This window comes from Eriocheir sinensis, chromosome 26, assembly GCF_024679095.1.
Source record: "Eriocheir sinensis breed Jianghai 21 chromosome 26, ASM2467909v1, whole genome shotgun sequence".
Taxonomy (NCBI): domain Eukaryota; kingdom Metazoa; phylum Arthropoda; class Malacostraca; order Decapoda; family Varunidae; genus Eriocheir; species Eriocheir sinensis.
In genome coordinates, this window is record NC_066534.1 from 7,945,439 (window position 1) to 7,958,711 (window position 13,273).

Genomic DNA, 13,273 nt, shown 5'->3' on the forward strand with positions numbered 1-13,273 from the left:
AAATAACATTAAAAGATAAAAGGAAACAATACAGAGGCAGAATTTTGGGGGGGGTATAAGGCAGTCAGTAAGAGGAGGGGAGTTGAGGCAAAAAGCCTGACTCAGCTGTCCATAAAAGCTGCGTTGGTGGAACTCCCCAACACACGGGACACATACTCCATGCAGGGGCAGACAAGGCTCTTACATGCAGTAGCATATGGGAGTAGGAAAAGAATTGGAAAACATATTTGGGTAGTCCTCAAGTTACGACAGGGTTTGGGACTGACAGGTCAGTTGTAAGTTGAAATTTGCATTATTTTTATTTATTTTTTATTTAAGTTGCTTTATTCCACCAGATAGAGCAGAGCTTCCGTGCCCTCTACCATCTCCCCCTACCCTGCCACTGTCTTCATGTGCTTGCCTCACCCCAGCCCTTCATTCAGGTGACTCCTTAGCCACACAATACAGTGCAACATTACGCAATGGAACAACAAGTTTTGCCAAGATGGCGGCAGTAGCTAAATGCCATCTGTGCAGGGGTTTGTGTTGTGAGGGGAGTGTTTGTAAACAAAAGACATGTAGTTATATGAGTGGCCATTGACACCTCTGTTGCATCTTCTTACCTTCTAGGAATGTTTCGTTCAACTATGATTGCTATTTCCAGTAAACGGTCACCTATAGAGGCTGCTGCGGGAATACTGTGGGGGGGCTGTTGTTGCGGGACACCATTTTGTTTGCAATCAGCTGAGCAACAGTGGTTTGGCTCCCCCCCAACATGAGCAGGAAATCATAGGGGCTAAGGGGTGAACCAAATGCAGTTGAAACTTGTCAACTGGTGTATGCTAGATCTAAAGGCTGGCAACTCTGAAGTGGCAGGTGTGACAAAGCACCCTCCCTTTTCATTGTTGCCACTTCTCCAATTGACTTCCAGTAATGGCATCTCTCTCTCTCTTTCTCTCTCTCTCTCTCTCTCTCTCTCTCTTTGATGTGTGTGTGTGGGGGGAAATAAAAAAAAGAGCCCTTGTGGAAGTGATGAAAGGACTTCCTTATCCTTGCTGCTGTTGCCATCACCACCACCACAGTCACAGTCATGAAAGTGTTGATCAGAACGTTAGACCAAACGGCATAAAACTGGTGTCAGAATTAGGTGAATATCTGGACACACACAAATAAAGGTGTAAAGTAATATATCCCCAGCAGTCGTGATCAGGTGAAACACAGCTCTACTCCCGCAGAGGTAAACTAGCAGCTGTCAATCCATAAACATTCCCTTTAATACTTTTCTACAGTTTTACCCCCATACAGACAGTTCTCGAGTTATAATGTACGTGACTGCTCGCACTTACAACCAGGCCTATAATAATTGTAATACTTGATTAAGTAATGGGTTGACATTTCAAATATCCTGATGTAGGTAGAGCAGCAATTTGATTACACAGCACTCCCACACCTCCCCACCCTCACCCCACCGCCATCCTCACATGCTGACCCACTGGGGCTTGGGTAGGGCAGAAGGGAAGAACGATGGGTGGGCTGGGCCAGCCCACCCACGCTTCCTCCTCAATAGCCTTTGGAACTCAAGCTATAAATACTACTCATGCTGATCTCGCTAGTCGCAACTTTATCAGTTTATACGATTACAGTCTGCTATACAAGCTTACTGCTACATCTAGCAGACACCAGTTGGCTAGCAAAATGGCAGCCCACAACAACAGCCTCCTCACAATACAGTAATACCTCAGTTTGCGAGTGCCTTAGTTTACGAGCGTTTTGATTTACAAGCAAAACAAAATAACTAAAAATGCCTTGGTTTATGAGTGGTGACTAGGTGTACGAGCATCCTATTTGTACAACTCGAAGATGCGAGAGTGGGTTCCTTTTCTTCGCCAAAAGACGAGAATGCTCAGAGCGGAAGACATTGGGAATGGGGTCTCAAGCTGGTGTCACACTAGGCATTTTTCCTCCAACCGCATTGAAGGAAAACAACTCCAACTTTTCTGGGTGTGTGTCACACACGAACATGGTCAGCCTGTATCCACAACGTAAACAAACCAATCGACCTGTATCCAAATGGTGTCATTTGTAAAAGTAACAGCTGTTGTGCTTTGTGCTGCTGCTACTCAAATTATGGACTCGTTGCTACACTTAAATGGAAGGAAGAAGCGGTTGTGGGTAATATCATGGCATCAAAGACGGAAGGACAGGAGTGTTTACACAAACCAACAACTCACTCCCGGTCGGATGTACGTGCAACAGTGGTTGCTCCTAGCTCCAACGATTGGAGGAAAACGTCCAGGGTGACACCGCCTTCAGTCCGCATTGTACACTCGCAGAGGTAGCACCCGCGTGCTCGTGTCCGCTTAGGTTTGTGCTCTGATGTGCAATCTTTGTGTTTTCAGCACTATATTATTTATGTTTATATTGTTATACTATATTACAGGTTGAGAATCCCTTATCCAAAATTCCTGGGACTGAAGGTGTTGCAGATTTCAGATTTTTTCAGAATACAGAATATGCAGGCCCTTTTGACATTTTCAACAATATCTTTACACCACAGACCACACAACACGCAGTAATCACAATGAGTAATGAGCGAAAGTGCCACTGTGACAACTGCTGACGACAAACTACTGCATACCAGCACCAGAGTTGCCAGGCCGTGAACTGTGTTCCCGCCCAAGCCCAATTGTGCGGATAAACCGCAGACCTGGCAACCCTGCAGCACACAACAGCTGTACATGGTGGAACCTTCCCATCATTTTGTGAAATTTTCCATTTGTGACGCATCATGTCAGCATTCAAAAAACTTTTGATTTTGGAATTTCGGATAAAGGATTCTCAACCTGTATCTATATTAATCATTGCTATTTGTTAGTAAAATTACTTTTATTCTGTATAAAATATGTAAAATAATATTATGTTAATATTTTTTGGGATACGGGACGCATTAGTGGGATTCACATTAATTCAAAGGGGAAAATTCATTTTGGTTTACAAGTGTTTTGATTTGCAAGCAAAATTCTGGAGTGAATTAAACTCGTAAACCGAGGTATGACTGTATTCCCACAGCAGCCCTTATAAGTGACTTTTGACTGGAAACCAATCATACTTGAATGAAACAATCACAGAAGGTAAGAAGATGCAGCAGAGGTGATCCTGGCCACTCATATAGCTACAATGTGTTGTTTATTTACAAACAGTGGCCCTCCTCCGCCAACACAACCCTCCACACAACTACTTCGTAGGGCATTTGGCTTACGCCAACATCTTGGCATAACTTGGTAGCTTAATTTCATAACATAACACAGCGATGCATGGCTAAAGGGTCAACCAGTCACAAGGCTGGGGCAGGGGGAGATCATGAGGAGAGAGATGGGTTAGGGGAGAGGGTTGGAGGAACAGGAACGCAGCGGGACATTCAAATAATATTTTTTCTTATTTGCTAATGTAAATTTCAAAATACAACCAATTCAACTTACGACCAGCCTGTCAGTCCAAAACCCCATCATAACTCGGACTACCATTTGCCTCACTGTACAATGAGTTAAGCTTAGGTAAGCAGTACTACAGTCTAGATATGAATGTGTCATTCTTACTCTTTCTGGCATGAAATGCAATATCATGCTATTTACATTAGTTTGCTAATCAAGTTTTCAGTAAATATCTATAACTTCACCTGTCTCATAAAGGTGTATGAAACTGTTTATTACTGAGGTTTTGTGTGTTTCACTATTCCCTGCAGGAATTATGTTTTCTGAATTTCCCTACCCCTTCTCCCAAACTGATCTTTGCTAAGAATACCACAAATTAATAGCAAACACATAAAAATCCACCAGAAATGAAAGTTTCATCCACACAAGACACCAAAATGAGAAAACATAAACATTTAACCCTTCAGAAGGCTATAAGAAGGGTGACTATGCTGCCACCTCAACTGCCATATTGAAAACAGCGAATTTCAAGGCATATCACAAACATTTACCTAAAATAACTTAAACAAATCTAAACAAACCTAATATCACCTCATAATTGGGGAGGAGGGGAGCTTTGCCCCACCTCATCCTCTCTAATTTGAATCTGACCAGAAATAACATCATTTCCTAACAGGTGAGAGAATGACCCTTCATTCAGACATTTCAACAGAGAAAAGGTAAATGAATAGTACAAAAAAATTATTAAAAAAGTACCAAACTCCAGTGCAGCAGGTGTAAAACTAGATAAATACCAATTTTTCTAATCCTACACAAGTAAAGTTGACTAAAACTTTAAGGAGTATTGAAATCTATATCTTGGCTGACATGAGTGGTAAGCCACTTCAACGGTTCTTTACACAAGTTCTAGTAATTACTGACTTCTGAAGATAACATAATAGGACATTAGCCCCAGATAAACTCAAGTTGGGCAAAGATTAGTTTTGATAATGTGCTGATATTTCATTTCCTACTTAACCCCAGGAAGGATCAGCCACCCTATTTTAAGAATTTAGTTGAAATATATTGAAAATAAGTTAAATGCTCTGGCATGACCATTTCTGCATAAGCTATCAAATGGCAACTTTATTTTTGGGGGGTAAATTTAAATGTCCCACAAAGCCTGAGTTTAAATGCCTAATAAGTGAGCATGATGAGCCAGTCCTAGTGCGGGTGGCAGGAATCATTTTGTAACAATTTTTTCAATAAATACGATAAAATAATCACATACCAATGTATTCTCATGCTTCTGGTAACCTCTCCCCTGCCCACCATGGCTTTCCTACCTCCAACTCAAATGAATAGGTGCCTGAGGGAGGACAGCCTTGTTTACACTGCAACCATCCTTCAGGAGCTCTTGCTAAGGCATTAGAACATTTACTATTGCCCTGAAGCCTTTCACCAACATCATGTCAAAGTGGAAACGGCATGTGGAAAAGAACGGACGAATGGCAGCTTATACAAGGAAAACGCAAATAACAACGACGCGCCAACACTTTCAAGTTCAAGCGCCTCACCACCACCACAACCATCAAACCAATCGTTGCATTCAAAAGTATGGTTGAAATGCATGAAAGTCAAGTATGCAGCATACTTAAGAGTGAGATTTGCCACTCAAGTGAGTGATAAAACACAATTTTGTCCATGACAAGTGTCATCTACTTACAAGGGAACAAACATCAATATAGAAAAGGGTTGAAACACAGAGAGCGAAAAAGAACTACCACTCCAACCAAAAGCAAAAAAAAGAAAAGTAGATGACACTGTAAGCAATGTATATACCAGGCGAGTTTTGAAGGTCAAACCGGGCAAAAATTAACAATTTGGAGCCTCATGATACCTTTGCCCTAAAGTGATTAATACCTTTGAAAGGGGGAACCAGGAGTCACATCATTAGATAAATGCATTGATATGTGATTAATAAACCCTAAGAATCATATGATAACACATCTGGGACATTATAACTCTATTTGATTGCTAAGACACACCAAAAAAATCTTTAATCGCCGTTTTCTCAAAATTAGGGATAATACATATACAGTGGTACCTCGTGATTCCAACGTAATTGGTTCATTTGGGCTGTTCGAATTGAGAAGTTTCAAATTAGGAAGCAATTTATCCCATTGAAATCAATGTAGAAAAAAATAATCCGTTCCAGGCCCCAAAATCCTCATATTTTTTTAAACATTTTTATGGGTTTATGTTATGCCCTGTGGCCAGATCACTAATATATAAATACATTTAAAACACTTAATATTTGCTGGGACCTACCAGAATTGGTCTGTCTTATAGACTCGACAGCACTGCTTTGAGATGTAAACAAGCATGGCAGAGACATCAACATTCAGAAGGGTAATGGGCATAAAGTTCATGCATCATATTTCTTTATCCTTCTTCATCATAAGTCTAGTTGTTGTAATATTCTAATATATGTATTTTTAAAACCTAAGGAAGTGTGAAATTTCAAACTTGAATGTGCTTCAGTGTTTGTTGAACTCATATGTAAAGTAAGAATGTTAAAAGATAAGTGCAAATATAGAAAAACAGGCACTTGTAAATATAGAATAATAACATTTTTTTCAATATATTTTCAGTATTATCCATAAATTGTTTGTTTATCAAACAAAGTTAAAGGGGGCGGCTACGGGGGGTCCTCCTGCGCATATGGTTCGTCCAATAGCTTTGAAGTTTTAGTATGTTATTTGTAGGTGTAAAGGTATGATATTCTGTGAATTTCATTAAATTCAGGTGAAGTTTAGGAGAGACTCAAACAAAGCGTATTTTTCTTTTTTTTTTTCTTTTTTGTTTCACAATTTATTTTTCAGTTAATCTCTGAAAAAAATACCATAGAAACTTTGTTTACCTATCTACATTTCCTAGCTAGAAAATTTTTGGTTTTGTCTTCGAAAAAATATAATTACAATTTTTTGTCACTTGTAATTTTCTCCACTCTGTGTCCCGTTTTCTTTTGACATTTTTTGAAATTTTATAGCGGGCAAAAATTGTCCTTTAGTTGTAGTTTTAAATGATACCTAACAAAAGTCGGTCAGACATTTTACCAATTTTGTGAAATTTTTTTAAGTGTAAAAAACTACTTTTTGAGATATTGGCTCCTAAAGATTTTTTTTCTTTCTCCCTGTCTTGCCATTTGTATTAATCTGATTGGCATGAAATTTTCACATATTACTGTGTGTACCTTGTTGACTTACTGGAGAATGATAAGGCATCTGGTCCCCCTTTATAAAAATGTTTAAATCAATCAAATGTGAGGGTGTCAGAAGGTCAAGGTGTTCCTGCATGACCGTACTGGGCAATTCTGTCTCTTGAACAGTGTTTGTAGCTTTTTCTGGTTGCCATGCACTTGTAAAATCATTTGTAAGGACATTTTTTTGGCTAGAGTGGAGGGAAAATTACAACGCACCTCGCTCGTTTGTGTCGTGAGAGGCACTGCTGTGCCGAGTGGCTCGCCGCTTCCTCCCTTCTCCCAGCTCAGCGGGCTGTGCAGAATATGAGGATCACAAGTGGCAAAATTTACTGAGAAAAAAATATTCTAATGCAATTTTACGTATATGCAAGCACTGAATGATACTGCATATGTTGACGCGTATGTCTGGCTATGACACAACAGTGCGGGGCATTTAAAAATGGTCTCCAGTGGGGAGGGGTTTTAATTTTATGAAAACAAACTCCACCACACAGCAATTTACCCTTTCAAGGGTCTTTTGAGCTAAAAACCTCTACTTATTCAATTTTAAATTTATTCCTCGAAAAATGCCCCGTAGCCGCCCCACTTAAACAGTTTTATGAAGAAGGTCTGTCTTACCTCAATGATCCCTGTCTACTAAGGAAACATAGCGTGTCTTGTGCGTGTTGCCAGGTTTGATGTACAGCCATTCACTAGTTTGTTTAGGTACAGGCATTAAGTCACTTAATTTTCTTCCTGACCGGTGTCATTTTACCTGAAGTAGTGGTATATACTACTGCTATACACATTGTTATCCCGCACAATTGGGCTATTTTTCAAGGGAGTGTGCGGGGAAAAATGGCAGTCGCTGGTTGGCGGTTTTTGAGGCTGGAGTCCACAGTATCACATTCATCGACCTGGCTACACTGGTGGCTTCGTCTGCAGCCGTTTGTTTGTGTTCAAACTATGACACACATTCGAACTGGAGGACAAAATTTGTTTGATAAATGTGTTTGAATTGGGAATTGTTCGAATTGAAAGGCGTTCGAATCACAAGGAACCACTGTAATGCATCTCCTTCAGTTTTTGAGCGACTGCCATAAAACTTTAGGGTTTAGAACTAAACATGTTATAGAACTAAGTTACCAATATTAATTTTCTTTTGCATATCTAATACAGTTACAATACAGTTCAGACTGCAAATTTTCTCATAATTTTATTTTTGCAATTAAATGAAAAGATTTTAACAATTTTTTACTTTGTTAGAAAGGTTATAAAGTATTTTGTGTGCAAAGGACAAAAAGAATTGGTGCAGAAATGACGGAGGACTTCAATAAAAATAAAAAAAAATAAAAATAAAACATAAAAGAAAAAAATTACACAATCTGGGTAATATTCTTCATAATATGTATCAAAATCAAGACCCTCAGGTTTTTTTGTGAAAAGAGGTGGATCCTTCCCTTAATCAACTGCTCATTTTTTCTCATATGTTTTTACTAACCTTTAAATCTCCCAGAAAACCACAGAATATGATGTAGAAATCTAAAGAACTGAGAAAATATTTATGAAATATGTGTAGGAACCCATTAGGGGTAGGTGGTGACAGAGTGGATAGCATGACGGCGGTGTCCAGGACGATGCGGGTTCACACCCTGCCCAGTGCCACAAGCAGGGATTTTTCAGTCACCGCCGAGTGGCCAAATACTACCTACATGCTGTCCAGAAGACCACCTATCAATTCACACTCTAGATTATCTCTTTAACCCGTGGGCTTCGGCTATGGGAAAGCTGAGAAGTGGCCAAGAAACGACAAAATTACACTGCATTTTGAGACTAAGAAAAGAGCACGAAACGTACATCAGAGTACTCCTCTCATAACCATAAAGCCGTTAAAAATATTTACTTTTACTCAAACTCCATTCTTTTTGAGTGGTGTTTGTTACAAAATACAGTCCCGTGACGCGTGGCATCTAGTCGAGTTGCTTGTTGTCTACTATAGAAAATTTGACAAGTGGTTACTGTATGGATAGCTAATTCAATATGCCATGACCTTACAGCACCACCTATGACAAAAAAGCCCACCTCAAGATCACTCACCCACCACAATGACCTAGGGCATTCATGGTGGGTTGCGCTATGCCACCACCACCTACAATTAGCTCGAATTAGGTGTTTTATAGTGAGCCCTTTTTAGGGTCCACCATACCACAGCCATGACTCGTGAAAGCCCTGAAAAGGGTCTGCCAACGTTCTCGGGTTAAAAGAGAGGGTCAATGATGAGCTCCGGAGGACAGCATGAGTCAAGCAGGATGGCAGCACTATAAACACCTGCCTGCGCCACAACAGGCTAGGGCCAACCATCAGGCCTTACTAAGAAAGCTTACCATTGTGGCGTCAAGTCTTGTACCCTTGTTATAGTCCATCCGCTTTGTTTGCATGAATTTCGGCACAGTATCGTGTCAATTGTCAATTGCTCGTCATACAAGGGGTGCAGGTTGTCTCATTTCTCACATTTACCAACACACAAGGGGTGCAGGTTATCTCATCACATTTACAGATATACAAGGGGTGCAGGTTATCTCATTTATCACATTTACCGACATTGTCCCACCCAAGTTTATTTTTATTTTTTATAAAAGTAAATGATCACGCATGTTTTGAATTTGAAAAATGCTTGAAATGTGAGTTTGATCCTGCACTTCTTGTATGTCAGTAAATGTGATAAATGACATAGCCTGCACCTCTTGTATGTTGGTAAATGTGATAAATAAGATAACCTGCACCCCTTGTATGACAAGCAGTTGACAATAGACATGATACTGTGCCAAAATTCATCCACCCGTGTATGTAAGCAAAGCAGTTGGACTATAACAATGGTACAAGCCTTGACGCCACACCGGTGCCACAGGCTGGAAAAAAATTAAAAAAAAGCGGCCACAGGCGACAGTGTAGCCCCTAGTGTCCCACAGTTCTAAAACCCACAGATCACCACAGATAAAATTAAATAGGCTCTTACCTACGAGGGGGCCTTGCCCTGCTCACACCCCTTCAGAGACACTAATCAATCATTCAATCAATGGAGGCATACACCGAGGAGTGCATCGTCTCACCCACCCCATGACACCAAGCCTAGAGGGCCCTCTGGGCGAGTCTCCATGCAGGACCCCTTCCCATCCTAACTCCTAAGTACCCACTGGAAGAATCTATTGACTTGCTCAATCCAAGAACTTCATGGGCATCCCCTTGGCCTCCTCCACTCAGGGTTGTCTCTTACAGAGACAACCAAATGAGCAGGATCAGCTTCTGGGTAACATGCCACATGCCCGTATAGCTGGAATTGGTGTTGACGGACTATGCAGGTAATATATTTCAAATCAGTCTCACAGAGTAGTCGGGATGTGAATATATATGGACCCCCTAGTGAGGGGCTTCACTCCCCTCGATCCCTCTATTTCCACATTTCACTGCACTGGGCAACTCAGCCTCCCACAACCACATGGGTTTGCATGCAACTTTCAAGGCTATTTTAACACTTGTTTTCATCTTTACGCTCTTTCATACAGTTGTTTGAGAGGTCTGATGGTTAGCAGAACACATACATGACAACAGAAAAGTACTTTGCAAGGTAAGAGACATGATAAAGGAGCATTAATTTAACCCGTTGACTGTGAATTTCCTACCAGAAGACCTCACTAATTAAGCTACAGGAATGGATCAAAAAGTGTGTTCCACAATTCAATGAAGAAAAATGTAAAGTCCTGCACCTTGGGAGGGGACAGCCAGCATACCCATACCACATGGGAAACACTCCACTCTCCACCACATAAGCAGAGAAAGACATGGGACTATATGTTATCAAGCTACCAGTGAAAGCCAAAGTCGTACCAATCGCAGCACACGGGTTAACCAATCTTCACCCTGAGTTGCTATTTAACAAATAATTTTTTTAAAAAATCCACATTTAAGAGTGATGCCAAGTTTGCATCAATATCCTGGCAGTTAACAAAAGGAGGTGAACTAGGGATTATGGCGATGAGGGTAGCCTTCTCCGCCACCACTGACAACAACACAGCACAGTTTATCACATGTAATTCTCATTAACAATTAAACTTTGCAAATCGAACAAAACTAAATTTAACTACTGTAACCTAACCTGACCTAACCTAGCTTGATCTGATCCCCCCACCCTGCCAATTAACTTTATATATCAATATTTAAAGTTTCTCAAGTTTTCCACGAACTATCAGTTACTGCACTGCATGCAGAGAAATAAATACACCACGTCAGTATTAACCTTATGCGTTGGCTATCTTTTTTTCCATAATAGCTAGTGGACAATCTTTTAACCCTTTCACTCCGGCGACGACGACGGGCGTCCGACGGCGTCACCGTATGGAAAGGGTCAGTCCTCTTCTAAACCTCTTAATCCTCTTCCATTTCCTCTTAATCCTCTTCTAAACATCTTAAGAGGAAATGGAAGAGGCTTAAGAGGAATTTTAGAGGAAGATTGAGAGGTTTAGAAGAGGATTAATCCTCTTCCATTTCCTCTTGACCCTTTCCATACTGTGACGCCGATGTCTGCATCACGGATGGAAAGGGTTAAGCTGTGTGATTTGCATTTCTATGACACTGCCACAGCCAAACACCATCACAGACCTGTTAGCACACCCACTAAATAGAGTCTTAGCCCATCACTTCCTCCATACAATAACCTAACCAAGGCACAAGTTTTGAAGCCACCTCAGTGTTTATACTCACATTACTAGCCACACACCTCCCCCAGCCATGCACCACCACACAAGCATAACCCCAACCCTTCCTAGACCAACCTGGATGACTTGCCTAACACCTATATACCAAAGCAATCCACTGAAAACACCCCAATTTTTTCAATATCACCCTGCTCCCTACTCTATTCCATGAGGGTGAGGGGTCAACTAGATAAATAAAGGGTTACTAAACTATTCCTCCCAACCCTCAGTAATTTAGACAATATGCGCATGCACCAGGGTTTTCGGCCCCAATACCCGATAGTTCACCATTCAATATTGCTTAGAGAAGTGTAATATGTTATAGAATATGTTTACAATATTAGGGTTACGGCGTGATACTAAGCTCCACTACCTGACCCCAAAGTGGCCCCTCTGACTAGCATGTATTATTTCATTCGCCCAAAGTAGACTGTATGTTAGAAGAGTGCGAGAGCTAGAGAAAAAAATAAATAGGATAAATAGGCGAGGCGGAAGTCTTGGATGTTGACATGATCGGCTGTTCCCTGAGTCGCCATGATGATAGATATAGAGAAGTAAAAAAATAGGACGATAGAAATAGACAGAAATAAATGGAGCGCAAGAGACGGAGAAATAAATAAATATGATGATAAGATTCAGACATAAGGAAAATGAGTGCAAAAGATGGAGAAATAAATAAATAGGATGATATAAATACAGAAATAAAGTGCAGGATAGAGAAATAAATAAATAGGACGACAGAGATAGACATAGAGAAATACAGAGTGGGGGAGATAGAAATAAATAATGATAAATACATAAATAAAGTGCAGGATAGAGAAATAAAGTGCAGGAGAGATAAATAAATAAAGAAGATGATAGATAGACAACATAAATAAAGTGCAGGAGGTGGAAAAATAAATAAAAAGGATAAATAGGCGAGGCAGAGGTCTGAGGTGTTGACATGATCAGCTGTCCCCAGTCGCCATGATGATAGATAGAGAAATAAATTAATAGGACGACAGAGATAGACATAGAGCAATAAATAAAGTGCAGGAGATGGAGAAATAAATAAAAAGGATAAATAGGCGAGGCGGAGGTCTGAGGTGTTGACATGATCAGCTGTTCGCCATGATGCCGCCTCAACACACACACATTGCCCATTTTTACCTCATCGAGCTCAATCCGGCCCTCTACAACGGACGTGGTGAACAACCGGGATGTTATAGGCCTCTCGTTGGTCATTTTGAGGGCATAATCGTCTTAGTTCCGCACGAAATCCCGAAAAGTCCGCAGCACTGTGCTCCACACGGCCGTCACAGCAGCCATGGCGCGGCGGAATACACAGGACGAGGTTCTCAGACGCTTCCATCTCCCATGTCAACTATTTCCAAGGGCCGAAAAGGAGATAAATCGGGTTTTTATGAGTGTTTTCCCACGTTCATGGTGCAGAAGAAGGGTCAAACTACCACCAGGATCATAAAGACACCTCTGAAAATGCCCCAAACTCCTACGAAAACCCAGTCGAATGTGAGTGTGTAAGCGGAGAAGCGTTTGAGAATTATGGTTCCATTTCTTTCCTGCTTTTGAATAGGTTAACTCAGTGGTAAATCAACTCAATGGCATTTCTCAAGTTGCTGTAACTGGTCCGTTTTTCAAGATCATTTCAGGCATGGCGTCTTGTGGGCAAGAAAATCATGGCTAGACAACTCCTCGGCACATGGCTGCACCTGCGAGACCCTTAGCTACTTCAACCTTCCTTTTTCTCCCTCCTCTTTACTGTCTGTGCCAGTTACCCGGAGACCCACGGCGGGAGGCTACGCGTAATCAGTTTCACGCTGGATCTTGTTCAGTTGTATCACCTCTTCTAGTTTCTAATTCGTGTCGCGAATAGCAGAGTTAGTGACTGC

General features: G+C 40.9%; 1 protein-coding gene across 3 annotated transcripts in view; it reads right to left on the reverse strand.

Moving 5' to 3' along the window:
* The window catches only part of LOC127003736 (integrator complex subunit 3-like), a 141,927-nt gene extending 129,208 nt beyond the window's left edge, over positions 1–12,719 (reverse strand). For all 3 annotated transcript variants that reach the window (XM_050870701.1, XM_050870702.1, XM_050870700.1), the window contains exon 1: positions 12,534–12,719. In XM_050870701.1, coding sequence (XP_050726658.1) covers positions 12,534–12,608 — 75 coding nt within the window. In that variant the 5' untranslated portion in view covers positions 12,609–12,719. The remainder of the gene's footprint in view (positions 1–12,533) is intronic.
* Positions 12,720–13,273: the final 554 nt, after the last annotated feature.